Genomic DNA, 25691 nt, shown 5'->3' with positions numbered 1-25691 from the left:
GACCAGCTGCCTCTTGTAGGAGTTCCCAGACCCGGCTTGTCTGCCGGCACCACAGAGTTAGGGCAGAGCGAGACCAGGGTCCAAGGCAGGAAAGGGGCCTGGGTGCGGATTTCAGCACAGGACAGAATACCCAGGGGCCCCTGCTCATCAGTGATGTCAAGACTGAAGCCAGGGAGAAAAGCAGAGAGAGGAAGCTGAGGCTGCCAAATGTCGTCGGCACAACCCCTTCTCCTTTTCTCCTGCCCGACAGAAAAACGCTATCTCATCATGGATGGTGTGCTCAGCTAGAACTTTTTCCAGTCCCCTGCTGATGGAGCCATGAAGCAAATGGCTTTAATCAATGAGATTTAATGGCAAATTGCCAGGTGTAGCCTCCAAGAAGGCTCCTAGAAAGTTAGGCAGATTCACCTGGCACCTGCCTTATGCTCTTTGCCTTTCTCCTCTTCTTACCTGGGATATGGATGCAATGCTGGAGGCAGGGCAGCCATTTTGTGACTTCAAGACAAAGGTACATTCTAAGGAGCACCAAGCAGAGAGGAAGAAGAATGCATTCCTAATGGCACCCCGGAGCCGCTGAGCCCACCCTACACTGCCTGTCTGCAGACTGCTTTTTATGTGAGCAAAGATACCTCTAATTCCTTCAAGACATTGTTTTTCAGGATTTTCTCAGAGCCAAACATGGTTTCCCAACAGATACAGGTCTAAACAGATAGTTCAGACATAGAAACACATACTGTTTCCAAACTCGGGAGCTAAAATAAGAGAAGTGTTGATTATAACTACCCCGAGTGCCTTTCCCCGCCTATCTGGCAACGATGCAACTAGCTGTGAGCACAGTGTGTAAGCAAGGTCAAGGACACGGTCGGCATGTCGCTCCCCGAGATGGGTCAGCTGGCTGTGTCCATGGAGCTCACCAGGGCCCACTCTCTCTCATGCAGAAGCTGCCTCTTCCAGGACTTGACCCCAGCTGCAGAAGCACGGGCAGACCAGTCGGCCCCACCATGCTTCTCGTCCTGAAACACCGGACACAACCTCTGAGCCCGTCGACCGGGGACAGCTGCCGTGACTCCGTCACAGCCGGGAGGTAGGACGCTTGCGTCCACCAACACAGGCAAGCCCCCAGGGACGCTTCAGTGCAAACAGCCAAGTGCAGGACTGTGCAACCATGGGTTACCATCTGCTAAAACTGCTTAAAAATGTTATATAAAAATGATATTGTTTTCATATATGAAAGATACAGTGTAGACGTAATTTTCACCACATGCAGTATCTCTGCGGGAGAGGCCTGAACGGTCTCTGGAAGGAACCGCAGGACACTGGTCTCTGCTTGTCTCCCGGGAGGGCCAGTGGGAGAGGGAGACCCCCCACTGGACACCATTTTGGACCTTTTGGATTTTGGATCTTTGATGTCAATAAATGAGGCACTGAAAAAATACTAAATTAAAAACGATTTCCTGAGCCCAGGCCTTCTGTGAAGCTACCGACCAGAGGAGCAAGAAGGCGTTCCAGGACGTGGCCGCCGCCACCCTGCCACCTTCCAGGCAAGGACATGGCTGGTGATACCAGGCCCCTGCCTTCCCCCCTACCTTCCTGCACGAGCCCCCTCCCTTCCCCCTTGCCACCCTCCCCAGCACCTCTCTCCCTGGCGGGGGTCTGGGCTGGGTGCTCGGCCAGGCCTCTCCCCTCCCCGCCTCACCCCTGCACTGTCGGGCCGAGCAGCTGTCCAGTACGTCTCCTGCCATCCCCGTGTTGACCTTTCCCTTCTCCTGCTCAGGACTCACCTGCCTGCCTGCCCTTGCCCATGGGCTGCCAAGATGGCCCTGGGATCCAAGCTTCTAGCACTCAGGCCCGCTCGGCCACCCTGACCACATAGCACCTGCCACAGGTCAGGACTCCGCTGTCCCTGGCTCATGCAGATCCCTCTGCCTGAGGGATCCCCGTTCTCCCCTACCTCCCAGCCCTCAGGTACTCTCTCTCAAAGCCAGACCCTTGTCGGAGGCCTGCTGAGACCTCATGGACTCTGTGGATGCCCCAAGCTGCCTGCTCTGCCCAGCATGCCCACACCTCTGTCCCGAAGGCCCGTGTCCATTCTGTGGAGGTTCTTATGCCCACCTGTTCAGCCTGGTGGCCCAGCTGTCGAGCCGGCTGGCCACGTGGGGCTCTGGGAGTGTGCGGGAAGGGAAGGAGCGGCCCAGGGCAGGGCCCAGGGAGTGACGTCCCCCAGCGTCCATCCCCCCACAGGAGACCCTCAAGCCCACCATCGTGGTGCTCTACTGAAATGACGCCTGTTCCAAAGTGACATTAACTGTGGGGGTCAGAGCTTGGAGAATGGAGAGAGGGAGGGGCTCCTTCTGACTCCCAGCCTCCCTGAGGGCTCGGCCGGGGAGCACAGGAGAACCAGACTTTCGGGCCAGCGCCGGCCGCTTGCTGGCAGCTGGTGCCGTCACCCTCGCCCCACCTGTCCCTCCCTCCCTCCTCCAGCTCCAGCCAGCTCCTCTGTGCCGCCGTCAGGCCATTCTGGAGACTGGCGCCCGGAGAGGCCCAACCGCCACATTTCAGCACCTACATGTGCCGTGAGCTGTAGCCCAACCTGCAGAGAGAAAGTCAGTGCGCCCTTTCCCCAGCCCACAAGTCCTTGACCTTTCCCCACCCTTCAGCCAGGCTTCATCCGACCACCTGAGGCATCCTCTTCTCCACCTGGTCCCCAGAGCCCAGCATTCTGGCAGCCACCCTGAGTGTGCCACCTGGCTCTTGGTCTCCGCCAGGAGGCTCCCTGTCTATGCAAATGTCCTGGGGCAGCTGTAACAAATTACCACAAAATTGGCAGCTGAAAACAGCAGGAATGGCAGAAGTCCAAAACCGAGGTGTTGCAAGGTCAGTCCCTTCTTGGGGACCAGAGGGAGAGTCCACACTGTGCTTCTCCCCAGCTGTGGGTGATTGCAGCAATCCCAGTGTCCATAGCTCATAGATGCGTCACTAAACTCTTCGTCTGAGGTCATAGGGGCCTTCTTCCTTGTGTCCCTGCATCTGTGTCTAGATTTCTCTCTTCTTATAAGGATGCTAGTCACTGGATTTGGGGCTCACTCTAAATCCAGGATGATCTTATCTCGAGATTCTTAATTATATCTGCAAAGATGGCGTTTCTCAGTGAGGTCACATTCACAGGTAGCCAGCAGTTAGGACTTCAACTTATCTTTTTTGAACCGAGAAACCTGCCCTTCACCAGTCGGCCAGTCTGTTTCTGTGCCGGATCATTCTCTTCCAGGTGGCAGTCTTGAGCCTTCGTCTAACAAAAGCAGTGGATCACGCCAATTTTCTGACAGCTGGAGACAAGGGTGTGCTGTCCCAACTGTCCGGACTTGAGGTGGACATTTGAAAGGATCTGGGAGGACCAGCGTGTCAGGAAACTCAGCTGCCTCTCCGCCTGATGTGAGCATCGGCACCCCTCTTAGGGATGCCGGGCAGCTCGTCGGGGCTGGGTTGGGGTGTTGGTCTCCCTCCCCACAGAAACGCACACGGGGGGTATCACGCAGGGCTCTCCGGTAATAATCTGTTGGGGAGCAATCCAAGGGGCCAGGCTGTAAGCGGGCGCTGGGGAGGCCGGTTCTGCTTGGGGACAGGGCACTGTGGCCTGGCACCTCCCCTCCATGCCGAGGGTCTCAGGGCAAGAGCTCGAGAGATGGGTGCAGGGGTGTGGGGGGAGGAGTGCTCCCCGACCCCTGCCCAGTCCTTTCCTGAGTGACATTGGGGAGCGGGCACCGGGTCAGCAGTCCCGGGCTTTCTCGCGTGGGAGAGTCTCTGGTTGCTGGAAGCCCTCCAGCCTTTGTGTATGCACACTGCCCGGGGCCCCGGACACTTCGGCAGGCCAGTGCCCGTCCCCCCTGCCCCCTGTACAACAGGCAGCCAAGGAAGGAGGAAAATACCCCACCACACCCCAAGGGAAAGGGGGTCCCTCTGCGGCCCGGGGCCCGGCGGTGGCCGCAGCTGAGCAGGTGACGGGGCTGGGGGGGCGCCTAGAGGTGGGGCCTGCTCACAGCTGTGCCCCCCGGGGCGGGCGCCGTGCGGAGCTCACACGGGCCTGGTAAAGCAACACGGCTGCGGCAGCAGCAGTCGGGCAGACCTCCCGGAAGGAGCGCTGCCACCGCGGCCCTGCCTTAGAGCACGCGGGTGCAGGTGTTCTCCCTGCTGGACGACGACGGGCGGGCAAGATCCCACAGCATGTCCTGAGGCCCCATCCAACGGGGCCGTGTCCCAAAGCCCTGAAGGCAGGCCCCCCGCAGTGCACGCTCCTGCAACCTGAGCACCACCCTCGACAGCTGGTCGGCGGACGCAAGGCCAGAGGCCTCCATCCCAGCGAGGCCTCCGAGGGCTGCTGAGGGGCAGGATGAGCTGCACTGCGCTGCTCTCATCCCGGGATCCCGTCCAGCGGACTCTCTGTATGTGCTTGAAATGGGGTGGGCTGCAGTTGGGGGAGAAAAGGACAGGGACCATCCAGGGTCACGGAGACAGAGCCAAGTCACCGGGGGGAAGGTCCCTTATTTCTTCCAGGTGTGGGTCACAAGAGGAAGGAGCCGGGGGCTCCCGTGGGCCTTGCTGCTCTGCGGGAGGCCGCTCAGCTCACTCGCTGCCCATGCAGAGCTGCCCTGGGGAGGACGCCACTCTACAGAATGGCAGCCCATCCAAGCTGACTCTTACCTATTTTCAGTTTTGGATGGTACCCCACAGGCATGTCCCGAGTCTTGGTGCCATTGTTTCTTTTCATAAGACTGGTCTGATGTACATTCTGGACGCCAGGAGTGCCTCTCGAGGCACAGAGGGCGTCCCGCCCCTGAAGGGTCACCATCGTGACCTACGGTGACATTGAGCATGCCCAGGAGCTGTGCCCAAGCCCTCTCCCCAGGTGGGAAAGAAAGCAGCTGTGAGGAGGGGATTTGATGCTGTTTTGCTAGAAAGTAACTAGCTGCACGACAGGTGTCACTAGCATGCCTCCCAGAGAGCCCTGAGTGGCCACTCTGAACCTACCTGCAGGGCGGCGGATGCAGCCTCCAGGAACTGCTCACGACTGTCCTTCTCAGGCTTAAATTTGTTCAATTGTTCAATGACAGTTTCAATGCATTTTCCGTAGTAGGCCATCGTCCCAGGGCAGGACCCTAAAAGCAAACCACTCCAGGTCACGCCCTCCAGGGCCTCTAGGCTGCCAGCTCAGCAGGTGGCAAGGGCAGCCACAGAACCTTATCAACAGATGGCCATCCCCTGGGAGCCTGGGGCCTCTCACAGTGAGGCGTGTTAGAGGGAAAGAGGGACCCCAGCTGCGGTAACCCGGGCCCACTTCCTGGACTGCGTCCCTGCCGGCCTCTGCTACCTGAGGGGCCCGGGCTGGCCTTGGGGAGCCCTCACCCACAGCCCCTGGAGGCTCCCAGTCTCCCCCCAGGTGGCCCCAAGCCCTACAACTGGGCACAGGTGGGGATGACCCCTGGTGGGGGGAGCTCTGAGCATCTCTCAGCCCAGCTGGGGTTCAGTGACAGTTTATGCAGCAGGTCTTGCCCAGAGGGGTGGGTGACCTAATCCCAAAAGGGTGGGACAAGAAGAGTCCTTGGGTCACCAGATTCAACACCCCCATTTTAAAGATGAAGGACCCAACACCTAGAGAGACTGCACAGTCGGTTAAGTGGCCAGGCCTGGTACAGGCACTGAACATTCCAGAAACATACTAGCTCCAGGAGACCGGTTTGCCCAGAGACCCTCTCTGGGAGACCTTGGAGAAGCTGCTTGGGGTGGGGCTGGGCCCCCAGGAACTGGTTCTGACAGGTAACCCCCAAATTGCCCTTGGGGGGGTGGCCAGGCCCAGCAGAGTCTCCCTCCCCACCTGCCTCTTTGTTTCACCTACTTGAGCAGCACCTCTGGGCCGCCCCCTGCTGGTCTTCCCAGGCACCAGCTGTTGGCAGAGCCAGGCTACTAGTGCCCTGGGGACAGTGGGGGCACCTCTCCTCCACCCTCAACAAATTGGGATGGCTCCAGATAGCAGCCCCCAGACCAAGGTCCCCCAGGGGAGAAAGTGGAAAAACAAACCGTCACTGGGGTCCCCAGGGAGATGGCCGGTCCCAGCCGATGCAGCCGCTGGCTGAGTCCCCCACCCCAAGGAGAGTGAGGACCAAACGCCCCTGGACGCCTCTGAGAACCTCTGACACGAAACACTGAAGCAAGCCAGCAAGAGGAGTAGCAGAGTTAAAGCCCAGAGACAACTATACCACCTCCCAAAGATGAGTCATACGGTATCTGAGGAACGAGGAACTGTGGCAGAAAACGGAGTTCCTGCAAATGAAAATATGGCAGCAGAACTAAAGATATAAATACAAGAGGTGGAAGGTAAATTTGAGAAAATCTCCCAGAGAGCAAAAAAATGGAAGTCCAGGGGCCCTGGGTGGCTCATTCGGTGAAGTATCTGCCTTCAGCTCAGGCCATGATCCCAGGGTCCTGGGATCGAGCCCTGCGTTGGGCTCCCTGCTCCGCGGGGAGTCTGCTTCTCCTTCTCCCACTGCCTTTCCCCCTGCTTGTGTTCTCTCTCTCTCTCTTAAATAAATAAATAAAATCTCAAAAAAAGATGAAGATACAGAAAGCAGGAGACAAATACACAGAAAACCAGAGAACCACTCCAAAAGGTCCAAGTGCCAATTAACAGGTGCTCCAGAAAGAGAAGAGAAGAATCGAGTGAGAAGATGTTCCAGAGATGAAGGATGGGTTGGTTTCCCTGTGGACAGGGCTCCCAAGCGCCTTTTGTCACCAAGGGAGATAGCAGGTGGCCTCAGAATGGACAGGAGTGTGGAGTGGCCGCAGATTCCCCAGCAGGGAATCCATCTCCAACCTGGAGAGAAGGATGGCATGTGCAGACAGGCAAGGCCCCGCACCCTTCCCTGGGGAGTGAGCCCAGGAAGGGGCAGACAAGTGACTAGGAAGCAGGAGAATTTCCAGGAAGGTGACAGCTGGTGGCAGGCCAAGGACATCAGAGCCCAGCACATGGGGCTCCAGGAGGAGCCCTGCACCTGGCACGGTGCCGAGTGGGTTTTACTGAGTGCTCAGGGAAAGAGGCTTCGACACTGCCCTGGTCAAGTTCAGGACCGGGTGCATCCTCGCCACTCTGCTGGCTGCACACCTGGGCCCCACACCACCCAGCCCCGCGGGCCTGACTTGGGGCTGTCCCTTCAGGGGCTGCTCTGGGCCCAGCCCTAGCTCTGCGGGGACCAAAGCCAGCAGGAACGTCTCTTCTATGTGACCAGGAAAGTCCTCTTGAAACGGGGAAACGCACTGAAACCGGCTTATAGCCCTGATGCCGAGCTCAAGCCCCGGAGACCCAGCCTCAGGAGAGTCTGAATTCGGAAACCAGCCAGTGGTCATACAGAAACCAGGGCAAACTGCTGGAGGCAACGGCCGAGACCTGCGGAGGACTCTAGCGTGACAGAGTCCCTATTTCTACATCAGATCTTGCCCCAAAGTGTGCATGAGCCATCAGTGCCGAGTGAGCTAGCTCCAGGCACAAACTGGAGGAATCTGGGAGCCAGAGGTGGCACTGAGGGGTGTGCAGCTAGTTCTTTTTCTCCATGTGGGGTCTGGACTCCAAGGAGTGGGGGGCCCTCCCTAGGGCCTGGCTTGCAGACTGAGGGAATGCCAGGCCTGGGGGGCCCTGGAGGAAACACTGACTCTGGTGAAGTCCTGGAAAAGACTTATTTCCATGGTTTGCAATCTTTGCTCTAGCAAGATCGGGGTTTTCTCCACCTAATGCAGCTAATGGACAAAAGGACATCCTATTTTATTAAGTAGGCCCCATGCCCAGCATGGAGCCCAACGTGGGGCTTGAACTCACCATCCCAAGATCAAGACCTGAGCTGAGATCAAGAGTCAGATGCTTAACCAACTGAACCACCCAGGTGCCCCTGACAAAGGGACTTTTTAAAGGCCACAGAAAGTGGTGGCCACCCCTCCTCACCCTGACCACCCCTCCTCTGGCATCAGAGGCTTTGCTGGGTATGATGGAGCTTGGAAGCCTCGAGGCCAGCGGGCTGCCCATGGCTCCTCGGGATGAACCCCTCCTAATTGGTTACTTGGGTTCATGCAAACCCTTTTCCCCCGGGGCCCATGTCTGAGAGGCTGTGGGACATTTCCAGGTGAGGATCACCCAGTCTGGCTGTGCCAACTGGCCATAACCCGCCTCACCAGGTCTCCCAGGCCTGGCCCTCCATCTTACCCCCCAGCACGTCCCTTGTCCTTTCAGACAGGTCTTCGGGTGTAGGGGGAAGGCAGGAGGACCTAAGGCCTCTGGTAGATCCGACAGGGGGCGATGTTATGCTCTGAGGGGAGGGAGGTCTGGGGAGGAGTGGTCTCAGGTCAGTGGAATCTCCTGCCACTAACAGCCATCATGAACAAATCCCCCCAAGTTCTCAGCTCCTGGGGGACCCAGCCGGGTGTCCTCTCCCTGGTGAGCTCCTAGGCATCCCACAACACCGAGTGCAACCACAGCCCCTTAGAGCCTGCCTTCCTCATCCCCTAGCTCTTCCCTTCTCTGTGCCTCCTCTGAACTCGTCCAAACTTGCGTGACACCTCCGTGAGCAGTTGGCACAGGACCCTGCTTTCCCGCCTCTGAGTTCTGGCCCTTAACCAGAGCTGGTCCCAGTAAGAGCCGCAGACGTCTCTGTGGGATGAATGACAGGGCGCAAAAATGTGCAAAAGGATCCAGTACCCTAACTGGTACTCTTAGTTTTAATCTGAAAGATGGCTTTGACATCCAGAGATAGACCTCCCCAAAGATCATATTAGTGCTTTTTTAAACCTGTGCTCCCACAAATCCTATAGTTCAACAGAGTTCAGTTTTATTGTTTCACTTAACTGGAGGATAACAGATACTACAACAAGATTTACTAAGCAAGTAAATGTGGAAGAAAACAAACCCCATGTTGAGTTGGGGGTTGAGGTAGGGGGTCAGGCTCCCCAACCCCAGGGAGGACTTCCTGCCCGTGGAGCCCGAGGTCCAGGCTGGTTCTAAAGCTCTCCCAATAGCCTCTCTGCTTGACTCCTGATAACATCTCAGGGGGAGCATGGCTGGGTGAAAGAGGCACCATGTCAACATAAAAAAGGAAAATAACATTTACACATTCCAGAGCTCACAAGGAAATGAATGCAACTAGTAAAAAGTCTGTTTTTATAGAAATAATGTTAAGGATGCAGGTTTTTTTATCACTCCTGCTGACCCTCACTTGGGGGCGCTGCCCTGGGATGGGGTCTGGCCCTTGACCCTACCTTTCTGCATCTGCTCTGAACACGGCTCAGCCTGGAGGAACCACGTACAATGAGGAAAGGGCTCCCTCCCTCTGGCACCTGATGTGGGCAGTCTGCATGCATGGGAGCTGCTCCCGGGGGCGGGATGACTTCCCTGCCCTCCCTCCTGTCCCAGAGCTGGAACATTCTGGAGAAAGCATGCTCCAAGAGGCCCTTTGGTGATGACACAAGTCCACGAAGAGCAAGAGAACCACCCAAGCCGTCCCCTCAATCCAGAGCGGGCCTGAATGGAACAAACTGGAAGCAATGACTGCATGCACCAGGTGGCAGCTGCAGAGGGGACTCTATGGGGGGCTGTGGGGAGGAGAGGGGGGTCCCTGGCTCACTGTCAGGCCCAGGACTCCTGGGGCAGGGGCTCTGCACCCCCACCCCGGCACAGAGCCGCTGCGCAGGAGGGTGGACATCAGGAAAAGAGACCTTGGAGTTCTGCATTCTCACTGAAATTAGCCTGTGAGCTTAGTCAACATAATGACATGTTTGGATGGGAGACAGGCAGTAAAGGCATCTGATTCTGATACATGCTCTTAGCTCCTCAGCTTTGTTTTAATGGGGTAAAACCAGATATGTGGAAAGTGGCATCCAATTCCCAACATTTAACTCCCCTAATCAAGACTTGACTGTCTCATATTTAAGGAAACTTTAAAGGTGGGCTGGACCAAAGCTTCTCTTTTCTTAGCAAATCCTTTGTAGAAAGGAATGAGATTACAGGAGGTTTAAATTCCATCAGACACAAACCAGTTCAACACTCTCCTCCACCAGAGAACCTTCATTTACATAGATACCAAATGTGCACTAATTCAAATATATTCTTTCCCTGGCTTTTGATTCTGAATAAAAGTCTCTGAAGGATTTTTGCCAAGTCATGCTCTGATGGCTTGTGCTCGAAGTACAGACCCACACGGCAGGTTTTGCTGGTTGCCTTTTAATCTCCACTCCCCCTTTCCTCCTGAGTAACAAAACACTGAGTTTTAGTTGGGTTTATTGCTGCCCAGCCGAAAGATGACATTTTCTAGCCTCCCTGGCAGCTGGGTATGCCATGAAGTGCAAGAGTGTGAGATTCCTGGAAATTCTTTCTGAAAGGCAGAGGCATATATGCTTCTTCTCTTTTCCATCCTGCTGCCTGGACTCAGGAAGTGATGGCAGGAATTTGGGCAGCCATCCTGGACTGTGAGGAAACATGTTCAAGATGGCAGAGGAGATGGGCGCCTGGGTGGTTCAGCTGTTAAGCATCTGCTTTCAGCGCAGGTCATGATCCCAGAGTCCTGGGATCAAGTCCCACATCAGGCTCCCTGCTCGGTGGGGAGTCTGCTTCTCCCTCTCCCACTCCCCCTGCTTGTGTTCCCTCTCTCGCTATGTCTCTCTCTGTCAAATAAATAAATAAATCTTTAAAAAAAAAAAAAAAAGCTGTCAGAGGAGGAAGCGAGAAGAGTCCAGTCAGTGCCTGACAGCTTTCTGTGGGTGCTATACCTTCCAGGATTGCCTCCCCCGTTAACCTCCTTTATGGAAATATGAATAATCTTGTTTGGGCCACTATGATCTTGGGATTTTTCATTACATGCAGCTGAATCTAATCTTTAAAATTTTTTTAAAAATTTTATTTATTTGAGAGAGTGAGAGAGAGAGAGAACATGAGCGGGGGGGGGGGGCAGAAGGAGAAGAAGGCTCCCCAAGAGCAGGGAGCCCAATGTGGGGCTCGATCCCAGGACTCTGGGATCATGACCTGAGCCGAAGGCAGCCGCTTAACTGATTGAGCCACCTGGGTGCCCCTAAAATTTTTTTTTTAAAGATTTATTTATTTTAGAGAGAGAGAGCGAGAGAGCGAGCATGAGCAAGTGGGGGGAGGGTCAGAGAGAGAGAGAAGCAGACTCCCTACTGAGTGGGGAGCCGGACCCAGGGCTGTATCCCACAACCTATGAGATCATGACCTGAGCCAAAACCAAGAGTTGATGCTTAACTGACTGAGCCACCCAGGGGCCCCTAGCTGAACCTAATCTAATTGATACACCAACTTCCCTGAGGCCAGCCCTCCCCCCAAGCACAGTTTCAAACTGGGAAGCACAGGAGGGAAGATGGCACAGCCCCAACAGCCCAGCCTTGAAGTTGGACAAGGACAGAACCATAGAGAACAGTCCCCCAAGTTCCTACCCCGAGTTCTCATGCTAGAAGCACTGGCTGGGGAGGAGCAGGTCTTCTGGGGGGAAGATGGAGAGTCCATTTGGACATGTTGAATTTGGGGGGAGTTGTTAGACTTCCACTGACAAAGAATAGGTAAAGGGGTCTGCAGTCCCAGGGCGATGTTCAGGCTAGAGATACAAGTTTTGGAAAGCTCAGGAGAAAATGGTTTTTTATCAGACCTCGTTACCGCAGAAGATCACCCAGGGAGGGAGTGGAGAGAAGAGCTTCCAAGGACTGAGTCCCGGGGCTCTCGTGTTAGGAGGCTGGGAGACAGAGGAGACCCCAGCCAAGAAGACTGAGAAGGAGCAACCACAGGAGGAGAGGCAGGGAGTGCGATCTGTTCCAGCCAAGCGAGGGTGGTGTGCTCAGGAGGAGAGCACTCAGCTGGGTGGTGTGCTCAAGAGGAGAGCACTCAGCTGGGTGGTGTGCTCAGGAGGAGAGCACTCAGCTGGGATGTCTGCTGCTAACAGTTCCGGGAAGAAATGGGGCTCCGATCACTGGACTTAGCAACATCGGGGTCAAGGATGACTCTGATGAAGAACTTTGGAGGAGGAGTTGGGTGAAAATCTGATCAGAGTGGGCTCCAGAAAGAAGAGGCAGAAAGAATTGAAGATTAGAGGCAACCCAGGGTGGGGCGGGATTTGCTCCTAACGGAGCAGCGATTGGGTAGTAGCTGGAGGCGTGTGGGGAAGATCAACCAGGCTCAGAAATGAACATGGCCCACCACCAGCACACAAGGAAATCTCCGAGGCTGCCTGCGCCCAGACTCATCGACTCTCATAGACTAAAGAGGTCAGGGATCCAGAACCATCAGAGCACATAGCCCCTGGGCCACTGATAACATGTCTCAGAGAATAAGTTCTCTACCAAGGGAGACATTCCTTCCGTTTCCTGCACCCCAAATCTGCACATTTCAGAACACCCAGAGAAGTGGTGCTGGGTGGGGGCCGGGGAAAGTGCGAAGCTGCTGGGGGAGTGCTGTCCTTGATCTAGATCCCCTTCCTACAGCCAAGAGCACAGCAGTTTCTCCAGCTGTCAATGGGAATTTAAGTGTTTTGTATTCAACACATTTGTTTTTAGCTCTCTGCTTGATACATAATAGGTTCTTATATTTTGGTGATTGTCTTTATGGATCCAAATTAGGGCACGGTTGGGGGGAGTAATCTTTTTAAAATCTTTTTAAAAAGTACCGTTTATTGTGGCGATTAAAAAGAAAAAAAACAAAAACAAAAACAAAAACAAAACACCGTTAACTTTAATCAAGGAGCTGGGAAGAAGCCCAAAAAGGTGGTTAGCGAAAGCAAGATGAGAAGCAAGGAGGATGAGCACTGCCTGCAGACCATGGGAAGCTGCTGGAGAGAGGTGCTCATGCTGAGGGGAGGCGCCTCGCCCTCCTCCCTATCGGCTCCCACCTGCTCCCTTCCCACCTCCTACCTGTTGGTCGGCTTCGTGGGCGCTCCTGCCGCCGAACCTCCCGTCCCACTTCCACCCGCCGCCACCGCAGATGCCAGGGCCAGCGGGTGCGGCAGGTCTCATGAATCCAGGCGGGTCCCCGACTTCACTCCGGCTCAGCCAGGACCTCCGCCACCGGCCGGGACAAGACGTGTGCGCAAGGGTGCAGTTTGGACGTCGTCACCTAGCAACCGGCTGCGAGCACCGGAGCCGCCGCGGAAAGACTACAAGCCCCAGAATGCACAGCGCCCGCTGTGCGGCAAAGGACGCCGCGCCCAGAGCCCCGCCTCCCCGCAATGCTCCGTCGGGACTTGTAGTTTTTCGGCCTTCCCGGGAGCGCCGGGTCGCCCTCCGGCGGGGAGCGCGCCTCGGGCGGGGCGCGGCACGGCGCCGCGGGATTGGGCGGCCTCGGATGCCCGCGGCGGGCAGGGGGCTCGCGGTGCTTCGGCGCATGTGCGGCGCGCGGCGCGCTGGCCGGCGAGGCGCGGGGTGTCAGTGAGCCGCGAGGAGCCGGCGCCCCCGTGCCCGCGTCTGTGCGCCCGCTCGCCCACCCGTCCGCCTGCAGCAGGGCTGCGAGTCCGCCCTGCGCGCCGCTCGCGGAGCATCTCCGGCCGTGCACCTGCCCCGCGCACCTGTCCGCCGCCCTCCGCCGGGCCCTGCGCCCGGCTCCGCTAGCGCCAGCCGCCCAGGCACCGCGCGGGCCCCGGCCCGGCCCTGCCCCCGCGTCCGCCCCGCGCCGCAACCGGGCCGGGCGCAGCGCTGCGGAGGCGAGGGCCGTGGGTGCGGGTTCGCGCGGCGCGGCGATGATGAACAGGTTCCGAAAGTGGCTGTACAAACCCAAGGTGAGCTCCTGTCCCTCCCTGCCCGGACAGACCCCTTTCCCTGTGGTGACTGGCTCTCTCTCGCCTGCCGCCGATACCCCCCCACCCCCCCGCCACTCTGCGACCCGCACACACGGTCGCGGGACCCCTGCGGCGGGTGCCGCCTCCCCCACCCCTTCCTAAGCCGGGTCCTGGACCCTCCTGCTCTCTCGCGCCGAGCAGGGTGCGCTTTTACCCCTCTGCCCGACCAGGACGCGCCCCGCTCCCTGCTCATCCCTGTCCTGCTTGGCGCCCAGCTCGCACCTCGCCGTCCCCGACCCGCAGCTCGAAGCGGACCCCCTCCTACTTCTCCTGGGTCCTGGAAGGACCTTTCCATCCCTCTTCCCTGCACGGGGGTACTCCCTCGTTCTTCTGCCGGCCCCCCTTATCCTGGGCCCGGAATGTACCTCCCAGCCTCCCGCCGCACTCCCGAAGAGACCCTCTTCCCACTCCCCCAGGTTCTGGAGGGGACCCCTTTTTTCCTCTCCCGGGGTCCCGGACGGACCCCTCCCACCCCATCCCACTGCCCCCGCCCTGCCCTCCCGAACCAGCACTGATCCGCTCCTTGGCCCAGTCCTTGGCCCGTGCCCACCGCGTGCTCTCGAATCCAGGACGGGTGCCCTCCTCGGCCGCGGGGTCGGGGTCCGGACGGCGCGCCCCGCGCCTCGTTCGCTGCGCCAGTCGCACTGCGGGCGCTGCGTCCCCGCCGCCTGCCGGGGCTCGTGTCCGCTGTGGCCCGCGCGGTGCCGGGTGCGGGGCGCAGGGTCCCGGGCCGCAAGCTGGGGGCCGGCGCAGCGGGGAGGGCGGGGGCGCTGGGGTCCTGGCTGGGGGCGATACCGCTCGGGTGGGGTCACCGCGGCGACCAAGGGACATGGAGGCCGCAGTGTCACTGACCGATCCGAGGAACACACTGCTCCCCCGGGGGCTGACCACTTTCCTGGATCCGGCTTCCCCGCCCTCCCCAGCGTGGGTGGGCTCTCAGGGTGGGCGTTTCTTTAAATCCGTGCCCTCTGGGTGCGCCCATTCGGGGGAGGCAGCAGGTCCGTTTGGGAGACGGGCACCGGGGTCCTGAGGCGAGCCCAGAGACCCGCAGGGTTCGTGCTTCGCGGTCTTTGGGGTCAGAGAGTTCTCCCGAGTGTTGGGTTGAGGGTTTCGGATGCCAGCGGTGCGCCTTGCTCCGCCTTGGCCTCACCCGGAGAGGATTGGGGTTCTTCCGTGCCAGGTACAGCCGCCCTCCCGCTCCCAACCTCCTGGTCATGTAGCAGCTCCTTGTCGGTGCCACCCTGGTGCTCCCCACTCTGTGTGTGGTCTGGGGCCCGCCCTGACCTCGGCCATTTTCCACCCAACCCCTGCTCGCTGCTGTCCCCACCCCCCCCACGGCCAATCCCAGCCCCCCTGCTGTCCTGCTGTAGGTTGTCAGCCTCTGCAGGATATCTGGACAAGGAATGGCTTTTTGCTTGTGTGACTTTTGTCCCCGGTTAAGGAAAAATCAAGTCTACTTGCCGAAAGGTCATTTCTAGGGTGGGCAGCAGCATTATTTTTCCAGTGTATTTGCCAGCAAGGGTTGGCAGGGAAATGTATCATCGGTCAAGTAACCTTCTGGTATTTCCAAAAAAACTTTTGTCAGGAGTCCGGGGGCTCCGGGATGCTTTTCCCAGCCGTGGCTCTGCAGTGGCCTTGTTTCCAGGATCACGTAACTGTATCATATTGTTGGAAGGGAAGGAAAAGTAATTGTGGGCTCTCTGTTTCATTCATAACTGCGTACTTCCAGTGGCCCTCCCTGTTTCAGTTTAGGGGAAAGTCTTTAGAAGTGAGAAATGATATTGCCCTTGAGCTTATGCCCCAGAATTGAGAACGGTGTCCCTAGTTTTCCCTTCCAAGGCAAGCTCCAGGGGCTGGCCAGGGCGAGGTGGACAGTAGTGATGGAGAATCAAGCTGTAGGAAAAGGGAGGGGTAATGGTTCATCTTGTCCTCAGTGTCATCTCGGGTCATGTTGTCTGATACTTGTCCCTGACCCTTGGACTCAAAGACACATCTGCATCTGAGATCTTTGCGTCTGGCCATGGTGTGGTGCCCTGCGGTCAGCTTGAGCTTGGGCAGTCTCTTGTTTGAGATCTGTCTTCGGAGTTAAATATCTTGACTGTTTGAAGGGTTGGAGTATGTTAAGTCACCCCAGTAGCTTTTCATTTTTCAAACCAAAGCTCAGACTTTTGTCTTGGATTATGAATTGAATTTTATGTGTCCCCTACCTTTCTAATTTAACCCATTTGGCACAAGTGAGCAGAGTCAGTCCCAGGAAGATTCCGGGCTGGAAGAGCAGAAGTGTGAGTGTTAGCTGTGGGGGGATGTGTCTGGGGGAGACTGTTGCCTGCAGTTAGGATTTTTTCCCCCCACTTTTTATTTAGATAGATACACAATTCAAACTGCATTCTTGCTATAATCCCTGCTTTGGTTTAAAACTGAACACTGAGCTGCTTGTTCATTACAATGCAGTGGAAAATATTCTGAAGCCAAAAATATTCATTGTTCTTGCAGTTCAAAAAAGCATTTAGAAATGCTTTAAAACATTCTGACACTTAAAATTTTTGATATCTGAATCATTAATAAGGACCTCAGTTGAGTAAAAAAAAAAAATCTGATGTATAATATACGTGTTTAACATTAAAATGACATTACCCATCTCTTATTTTTCCATTTATTTTCTTTAAGGCAGACTTTTAAACCTTATGATTTTTCTTCATGTAAAGTGTTCAGATTTGTCAATATTACCTGGATGGTAAAAGCTGCGTGCTTATCAGCCTGTCCTTTGTGATGTTGGTGATGTGCTTTTTTGGCTTTTTGTCAGGGAAAGTCCTTCCAAGAAAGAGTTTAACTTTATTTTTTTTAAAGATTTTATTTATTTAATTGAGAGAGAGTGTGAGAGAGAGAGAGAGCGAGAGCACAAGCAGGGGGAGTGTCAGGCAGAGGGAGAGGGAGAAGCAGACTCCCCGCGGAGCAGGGAGCCTGATGCAGGGCTCTATCCCGGGACTCTGGGATCATGACCTGAGCCAAAAGCAGACACTTAACCCACTGAGCCACCCAGGCGCCCCAAGAGTTAACTTTAAAAAGGTGAAACCTTTTGGAATAGTGGGTATCTTCATTTGAAAGAAAAATATTAATACTTATATTTCTTGCTGGGTTATAAGTTTCTTGTTGATGCCTGGTCACTGTGCTAAGGGGTGAGATGGTGGTGTCGTGGACACCACCAGCCAGGACGTCTTGGCCACCATTAAAGAGCATCCTCATGATGGTACAGGTTAAATTTGGGCTTTCCATCTTTGAGGAAGAACTGATGGGTGGGCAGGTGATGCTGTCCAGCTGGATGGGGATTACCGTGCTCAGCCATGCACCCCATGAAGAGCTCTCATCTGTACCCCAAGCCACTTCTTGGGTGTGGGTCATTAACTTTCCTGGTAAATACAGTGCTCTAGTGGGTAATGTTTATCTGGAAACTTTCAGTATTCTGGGTTCAGGTTAGAGATGAAATGGCCTTCTTAAAGAGAAGCCTGAGTAATGGGATGGGTGTGTGTGCTTTCTATAAGAAGGACTCTGCGAACTTTGTGAAGTCGGCCTGGGTGTACACCCAGACGGGGTGTTTGTGGAACTTCCTGTTGGTGGCTGTTGACTTAACCCAGCCTCAGTGGGCTAGGGGCTCCAGAGCCCTGCCCGGGGTCCCTCCCGGTTTCCAGAGTCCCCAGCCACCTGGTCATGGGTGTGGAGCTGGCCCTCTGTTCCTTGGCCACCTGGCAGAGGGGGGGCCACACCCTGGGATTGCAGTCGCAGGTGGGAGTCCTCCAGGGATTAAACCAGCCGGTCTCGGGGCCCCAGGAAGGGCCCGGGTTTGTTCTGCATGGCCCCCCAAGGTGCACAGATGCTGCGTGGCCCAGTCATCCTCTCAGGGCTTCCCTACAGAGGCCTGGAGAAATACAACCAAGGCATCAGCAAACCCCAAGGCACAGAGCACCGTGGGAGGGCCTGCAGTGGAGGCCGGTGAGACCTCTGGTCTTCCCTCCACTGGGGTCCTGCTGCCTCTGGGTCTGAGAGGGCAGCCTCGGCATGCGCCTCGATTTCTCTGTTGGAGCCTGGTGCCGGGTACAGACACTGTTTCAGGGGCTTGGGGTTTTAATGCGAACATGCAGCCAGGCTGCTGATGGATTGGTTTTTAGCTGATAAACTCTGAGGGCTCAGCTACGGCTGAGGCCGTCCTTGGGGTAGCTCACTTCTCTCTGTTTCTCTCTGAGGTGAGCTACTGGAAAGCCAGCGTTCTGGGAAGCCTGGCCACGCAGTCTATGCCAGGGCTGAGTTCCGTCTACCAGCACGTGCCTGGAAGAGAGGGGCTCAGGGCGTCCTGGGAAGGATGCTCGGCAGTGCTGAGTCACGGCAGGCTTGCCTGGCCCACACACCCATCTCTGTCATCCCTGAATTCAGAAAGCACGGGCCCCTCCCCGAGAGCCCTCCCTGCGATGTATCAGCACTGGGGGGCCTCGAGCACGTGGGAGGGCCTCAGCGGTCCCCTGGCCCTGAAGGTGGCTTGCCGAGCCCACCCGGCCAGGCAGGGGGTGACTCGGTAGGAGGCTCCCGTCTCATTTCCCAGGCTTTGCCGTGTTCCTGTGTGTGGCCTCACATGCCAGCCCTGTGCCATCGCCGTTTGCAGGGCAGGGAGAGGCTGAGCGGCTAACGGATAGCGAGTGTCCGTTCTCTGCCAACTCTGATGTCATCAGTTAGGGGTCTGCAGTTTACAATCAGAGCAGTGTACTAATGGGAAACGTCTGATAGGGTTTCTGTTAAATGGGCGAGTCACAGGCAGGGAGCCTTCAGCGTGGCCTAACTGATATCGGGTATCAGGGTCCAGCAGGTCAGCGCACTGCCCCCTGCTCTGAACGGGAAGCCTGCTAGGTAATTTTGCTCAACCTTAAGAAGAGATGGGTAATTTTAGGATGCTTTAGTGCCTCTCCTAAAGCTGCCAGGAATTCCCAGAACACCAGAGATGCTTCTTTTAAATGTGTGAAAATGCACATCTAAGAGCCTATAAATGACTCAGTGGTCCTCTGCAGTTTTCGGTGGCATAGCCGTGTTTTGTTTTGTCGGCCCCGATGGCACCGCGTCGCCGCGGCTCCCAAGGGGTCTGCATGCGCCCACGCAACAGTGAGTGATGGGGAGCCCTCCCGGTTCAGAGGAAAATGGGTACCCAGAGCGCGTGGGCGGCAGTCCCCTGTCTTGGCTGCCTGCTATGGCCTGTGTGTCCAAACAGTGTCGAAGCCACAGACCGGGCAGCAGAGGCTTCTGGGAATCCCCACCCTTCCTGCCCAGCCCCGTGCCTCAGTTTCCCTGTTTGAGGTGGGGAATTTGAGGAGATCATCTCTGTCAAGAGCTCATAGGAGTGGCTCAGGAAATGACCGCGGTCCATGTCAGCGGCGCTCTCGTGCGTTGAGTGAATGCGGGACCACACGTGGGGCATTTTATGGAGTCCGCCGTCACTGAGGTTTCCAGTTACTTCCAGGTCAGTTTGAGAGTAACACTATCTTAAGAGGTGCATCCTGCCTCCCCCACCCTCCCTTTCTGTGGCACGTTGGGTACTGGGTTGCTGGGAACAGGCCCTGATTCAGGACACCTCAGGCATCCTGCTGGGCCTCATCACAAATAATGACAATGATGCATAATAATGATCCCGCCTCCTGTGCCCTCCCTGGGGCTGGGATGCAGCTGTGTCCTCATCCACTGCCCGGCTTTGCCTCTCCAGTGAGAATCCAGGGCCGAATTTCAGCCTGTGCAGGCATCAGTGGGCTCCACCATGTCAGGTCTGGCCTCCAAACCTCTCAAGCCTTCTCCGTTCCTTGGCCAGAGGCTCGGGATCCAGTGGAGGACGCCGGAGCCATGGGGTAGCCAAGGCTGGGTGTAAATGACAGCTCAGGGGGATAGAGCTCTATTGGTTAAGGTGCTGAGGTCTTGGGGGTGCTTGTTAACGATTGCTGTTCCCTGTTTTACAAATGAGATCTCAGACACGAAATGTTAACCTTCGCAGCCAGGATGAGGGCAAGCTAGGTTTGAACTCCTGTCTGTTCGGCCCCGGAATTCGCAAGCACCTCTGTCCCGAGCTGTGTGTTTCCTGCAGGAAGGAACCGAAGCTGTCATCGGTGTTTACATGAGTCCCATTTGATGAAACAATTGCTTTTGTACTTTTCACAGTTGGATTGCAAAGAAACTTAGATATTGATGGGCAATTCAAGTGTTTGAAGGAGGAAGACAAAAATGAATGGATTTTTTTTTTTTTACTGATCTGACTAGATTAAGCAGAAGTAGAATAGAACGTTTCATATTATGGTAATTTATGTAGAGTAGTTGGGTAAGATGAATGGAAGGTTTTTTCCTTCTTACAGTAAGTATTTTGAAGCTCTTCCATTTCTCCTTGTTTTGTGCTGGGCGGAGGCAGGGGAATGTTGGGGGCACTTCAAGTGGGGCTCCCTTCCTGGCTGAGGGGTCCTTTGAGCTCTGCATGGGGGCTCTGTGAGTCTCTGCCCTGGGGGGTTTGCCAGTGATCTCCCCTGACCATCCCCATGACCGCCAACCATCGTACACTGGGTTCTTGGGGAAACGGGTTTCCACACCTACCCACTATGGGGACGGTGTCTTTAGGGCAGCCATTTTTCCTTTGGGTTTTTTGTTTTTGAGAATGTTTCCTGTTATTTTTAGGGATATTGTAATTGTAAAAAAAAGTCTAGGAGCAGAATCAACTACTTTCATGTCAGATATATTTAAGAATTGGTATACCCGTGTTTATAGCAACATTATACATAATAGCCAGAAGGTGCAAGCAGCCGAAACGTTCTCCAATGGTGAATGAGTAAATGAAGTGTGATCTGTCCGCACGATGGAATGTTATTCAGCCAGGAAAAGGAAATTCAGGTTATAACATGAATGATCTTGACATGCACGGCCGCTGAAATGCACACTTTAAAATGGGTAATTGTATCTTATGTGACTTTCACCTGAATAAAAAAAATTTAGCAATTCTTGAGAGTTCTTTAAGAATTGTAACATTTTTATTTTTATTTTTTTTAAAGATTTTATTTATTTGAGAGAGACACAGCGAGAGAGGGAACACAAGCAGGGGGAGCGGGAGAGGGAGAAGCAGGCTTCCCGCTGAGCAGGAATCGAGCCCCGAGTGGGGCTCGATCCCAGGACCCCGGGATCATGACCTGAGCTGAAGGCAGATGTTTAATGACTGAGCCACCCAAGTGCCCCGAGAATTGTAATATTTTGAGAGATAATCAAGGGAAAGGACATTTTGCAGCCAAGTAAAGAGATGCTCAGGACTAGGTTTCCTGAGGGGCTTGGTGCCCTGAGGCTCTCTGAAGCCCCACCCCTGCCAGGCCACCTTGCTGGGGGTCTCATTGCCACTGATGATGGATCCCCGTGTCCCTGCTCTCCGTCCTCCCAACCGAGCCATGCCAGGCCCCTCTGTTCCGGGGCATCTAGAAGACACGGTGATGCATCCTGTGTGCTGGGGCTTGTCCTTAAGGCTCACTTCTGTCAGCTTTCTGAAACCAGACCCCACCCCCTGGAGCTGCCCTGGTGTGAGCCAGTCCTGGTTGCATGCAGCGGTCACACCCGCTCGCAGGCAGTGGGCGGCAAGGGGAGCCAGGCCCCGGAGGAGCAGCTGTTGAGCTAGGATTTGAGGGACCGATGGCAGTCCGCAGAGCGGTCGGGAAGGGTGCCGGGCATCAGGCAGGAGAAACTCCTCCAGGGTGTGGATGTGTGTGTGTGAGCGATGCTGGAAGGGCCAGGGGACCAGGTGGGGGTCCCTGCAGATGGTGACCGGTCATTGGCTCTCTAAGGAGGGTGGGAGGCATGATGGGTCCCTCCAGGCCTGTGAGGGGAGAGAGTAGATTAGGTGGGGAGACCCTGGAAGATGGGACTGGTGACAGAGGCCTGGCCGTGGCTCAAGTGAGGGGATGGCAGCCAGGAGTCTGGGAGGGAGAGGCCTGGTGGGGAGGTTGAGGGGTTCTGTTTGCTGGAGGGGAGTGCAGGGGAGGACCAGTGGGGCGAGGGGCCTGGGGACCTAGGTGGGAACTGTAGCATTCGAGGTGCCCATGGAATGTCCACGTGGGGGGTGAAGGCAAGGACAGTGGACCTGGGGCTCCGTGCGGCAGGCCTGGTGAGAGTGCCCAGGAATGCTGATTCGCCGGCACCGAGCTGGCCCGGGTGCCGGAAGCCAGGGAGCTCAAGCCCAGGGCTGAGAGCGCCGCTGTGAGAACCAGAACAGTCACCCCATTTTGTGGGCCACGTGTGGGTGGGGCCCAGCTGCTCTTGCCTGGCTCCCTCCTGTGGCCTCAGTCGGCTGGGGGCCAGGCATGCGTCTGTCAGCTGGGTCCCTCTCCGCATGGCCTCCTGTCCCCCCGGAGGCTGAATGGGGGTCTCAGGGCCGCAGCGGGAGTGGCAGGGCCTCCTGAGGCCGAGCTCTGAAGTCACAGGCATTCCCTGCACCGTCTCCAAGGGCTAGACCCCCCTTGGGTGGGGGCCGTGTTCAGGGACAGGGAAATCCCAGCTGGTGGGGAGCACTCCACTTGGTGGCCCAGGGCCTGAGAGACGGGAAGGAGGGATGAGTGGGTGACGGGGAAGCACGGGGCCAGGGGTGGGTTAGAGGGGTTCACACACAAATCTGTGCCCTCCGTGACAGGCAGCCTGGAAAACCCCACCCTCCACTGTGCCCGGGTTGGTGCTCAGTGTCACTGGGGTGCCCGGCAGAAAAAAAAGAAATTGTTCTGGAAACCCCTCCTGCCATACGTCTGGCGTGGAATTCATGGTAAAAAAGTTACAAGACATGAGAATGTGGATTTGCCTGAGCGAGAATCAGGAGGCTAACGCACTTAAGTTTTAAAGCAATCCAACAGGTGGGGGAATGAAAGTCCAGGGCGACGCGAGGACCCTTTAAACAGGGCCCTGGAGCTCCCAGCAATGAAAGAGATAGCCAGTGAATTGAAACTTAAAAACTAACCCCAGCCCCAAGGAAGGGGTCTCCTGTAGGAGGGGGTGAGGGGATCATTCTGCAGGCGGCCTGAGAGGTCCCAGTGTGGAGGGCGGGATGAGGGTCAAGGTGCATCTGAGGGGACTGGGGTGGGGGTGGTAGGAGCAAGGGGGGCCTTTGCAGGCGGCCGGCCAGACTCGAGGCCCTGGGGGGGACGTGCAGGGAGCCAGCCCCCTGGCAGAGCTCTGGGCTTGCTGCGCCATGTCCGCAGAGGGGATGAAACGGAAGACAGTTCTAGCTGAAGGCAAAAGCGTAGCCGCCCCCAAATCCTTGCTGCACAAGTACTGGGAAGCGTACTCCAGAAGGAAGGTCAGAGTCAGAGGGGGGCGTGGGAGGCAAGGAGCTCCCTGCACATCCACGCAGCGGTTAGCCCATGCAGTGGAGAGAAGCAGGGGTGGGGCAGGAGCAACCCGGAAACAAGGGGAGTGGAGTCACCAGCCGGGAGCATCTGGGGGGGGGTCCTGAGGGGAGTGGAGTCACCAGCCGGGAGCATCTGGGGGGGGGTCCTGAGGGGAGTGGAGTCACCAGCCGGGAGCACCTGGGGGGGGGGTCCTGAGGGGAGTGGAGTCACCAGCCGGGAGCACCTGGGGGGGTCCTGAGGGGAGTGGAGTCACCAGCCGGGAGCTCCTGGGGGGGCGGGTCCTGAGGGGAGTGGAGTCACCAGCCGGGAGCACCTGGGGGGGGGTCCTGAGGGGAGTGGAGTCACCAGCCGGGAGCACCTGGGGGGGGTCCTGAGGGGAGTGGAGTCACCAGCCGGGAGCACCTGGGGGGGGTCCTGAGGGGAGTGGAGTCACCAGCCGGGAGCTCCTGGGGGGGCGGGTCCTGAGGGGAGTGGAGTCACCAGCCGGGAGCACCTGGGGGGGGTCCTGAGGGGAGTGGAGTCACCAGCCGGGAGCACCTGGGGGGGGGTCCTGAGGGGAGTGGAGTCACCAGCCGGGAGCTCCTGGGGGGGCGGGTCCTGAGGGGAGTGGAGTCACCAGCCGGGAGCTCCTGGGGGGGGGTACCTGAGGGGAGTGGAGTCACCAGCCGGGAGCACCTGGGGGGGGGTCCTGAGGGGAGTGGAGTCACCAGCCGGGAGCACCTGGGGGGGTCCTGAGGGGAGTGGAGTCACCAGCCGGGAGCACCTGGGGGGCGGTTCCTGAGGGGAGTGGAGTCACCAGCCGGGAGCACCTGGGGGGGGTCCTGAGGGGAGTGGAGTCACCAGCCGGGAGCACCTGGGGGGGGTCCTGAGGGGAGTGGAGTCACCAGCCGGGAGCTCCTGGGGGGGCGGTTCCTGAGGGGAGTGGAGTCACCAGCCGGGAGCTCCTGGGGGGGGGGGTCCTGAGGGGAGTGGAGTCACCAGCCGGGAGCACCTGGGGGGGGGTCCTGAGGGGAGTGGAGTCACCAGCCGGGAGCACCTGGGGGGGGTCCTGAGGGGAGTGGAGTCACCAGCCGGGAGCACCTGGGGGGGGTCCTGAGGGGAGTGGAGTCACCAGCCGGGAGCTCCTGGGGGGGCGGGTCCTGAGGGGAGTGGAGTCACCAGCCGGGAGCACCTGGGGGGGGTCCTGAGGGGAGTGGAGTCACCAGCCGGGAGCACCTGGGGGGGGTTCCTGAGGGGAGTGGAGTCACCAGCCGGGAGCACCTGGGGGGGGGTCCTGAGGGGAGTGGAGTTACCAGCCAGGAGCACCTGGGGGGTCCTGAGGGGAGTGGAGTCACCAGCCGGGAGCACCTGGGGGGGGTCCTGAGGTCTCCGATGGCCCTATGACTCTGGAGGAGGCGCCGCTGAGGGTGAGCGTGAGTTAAGCACGTGCATGAGCACCAGCACACTAGTTACAGGATGAGAACCTTCCAGACCAGGAGAGGGACTCGGAAGAATGCAGAAACACAAAGGAGTGGGGGAGGGCAGCAAAGCAAAAGCACAGTAAATAAAAAGCAAACAATAAAGCTGTGGAGATAATCGCTTCTCTATCAGTGGTCTCAGTAAATGCAAATGGGGCGAACCCCTCCACCGCCTCGAAGAAGGTCGAGCTGGATTGTGTGTCAGAGACACAGCTGTGCGCTGTAGATAAGGGATGCCCGCAGAACAGCTCTGTGCAAGGGCTGGAAGGAAAATCCCAGAAAGACGCGCAGGCAGTCAGCAGAAGTAGGGAGGGAGGTAAATGGGCTGAACCTGTCCCAGCCTGGGGGGCCTGGGAGAGGAACCTGGGAGCAGGCTCTCCAAGGAAGGTCCACTGCAGGCACCTGTCTGTCGGGGAGGCCTTCTGGAGGGGGAGGGAATAGGACAAGGGAGGGGAAGCCAGGTCTTGAGGCAGCCTTGCTCCCGAGGCCTCCGGAGCTGGGAGGGCCCTTCCAGGTGACCTTGAGCTGGGTGAGGCACGGGGCTTGGACAGGTCTTGGACGGGGCTGCCCACGGAGGGGCCCACCCTCAGTTGGGTCAGTCCCGGGGGGCGGGGGGCTGCCAGCTCTTGGGGGATGAGCCTTCAGTTCTAGAGGTGCTTCTGGGCGAGTCACAGATAGCCCCTCCACCTCCCTCAATGGCCTCGTGCCGGTGTTGAGCCCTCTACCCTCCATCACACCGAGCGCTCTTGAAGGGCCCTGGCTGGTCTAACATGTTCATATGTGTTTGTCAGTTTGACTGTCTAGCACTGTTTAATTGGAGGTAGATTGGAAGGGGGAAGTAATTGAGGTCATGCACAGGAAGGCTCCATGTATTGGAGGAAGAGGTGGTCACACACAGTCCTGGCTGGGACCCTTGAACGTGGAGGATGCCTGGGACATTCCACCCCGGCAGGTGTCTGTTCCGTTCTGTGGGCTTCGGTCTCAGCTTTGAGAGG

The 25691-nt window shown here is 57.3% G+C and overlaps 2 protein-coding genes across 6 annotated transcripts in view; one reads left to right on the top strand and one right to left on the bottom strand.

The window, feature by feature from the left end:
* Window positions 1–13158, bottom strand: part of CFAP99 (cilia and flagella associated protein 99) — a 39829-nt gene extending 26671 nt beyond the window's left edge. The window contains exons 1-2 of the mRNA XM_036106365.2: window positions 12937–13158; window positions 5023–5150 (exon numbers count right to left, since the gene is read on the bottom strand). Of these exons, the coding sequence (XP_035962258.1) occupies window positions 5023–5133 (111 nt within the window). The 5' untranslated portion in view covers window positions 5134–5150; window positions 12937–13158. The remainder of the gene's footprint in view (window positions 1–5022; window positions 5151–12936) is intronic.
* A 248-nt stretch (window positions 13159–13406) lies between these two features.
* The window catches only part of ZFYVE28 (zinc finger FYVE-type containing 28), a 119131-nt gene continuing 106846 nt past the window's right edge, over window positions 13407–25691 (top strand). For all 5 annotated transcript variants that reach the window (XM_078068303.1, XM_078068302.1, XM_078068300.1 and 2 more), the window contains exon 1: window positions 13407–13796. In XM_078068303.1, coding sequence (XP_077924429.1) covers window positions 13758–13796 — 39 coding nt within the window. In that variant the 5' untranslated portion in view covers window positions 13407–13757. The remainder of the gene's footprint in view (window positions 13797–25691) is intronic.

This window comes from Halichoerus grypus, chromosome 3 (assembly GCF_964656455.1).
Source record: "Halichoerus grypus chromosome 3, mHalGry1.hap1.1, whole genome shotgun sequence".
Classification (NCBI taxonomy): domain Eukaryota; kingdom Metazoa; phylum Chordata; class Mammalia; order Carnivora; family Phocidae; genus Halichoerus; species Halichoerus grypus.
The sequence above is the reverse complement of the archived record's forward strand: the minus strand, read 5'-3'. Positions and strand labels throughout refer to the sequence as shown.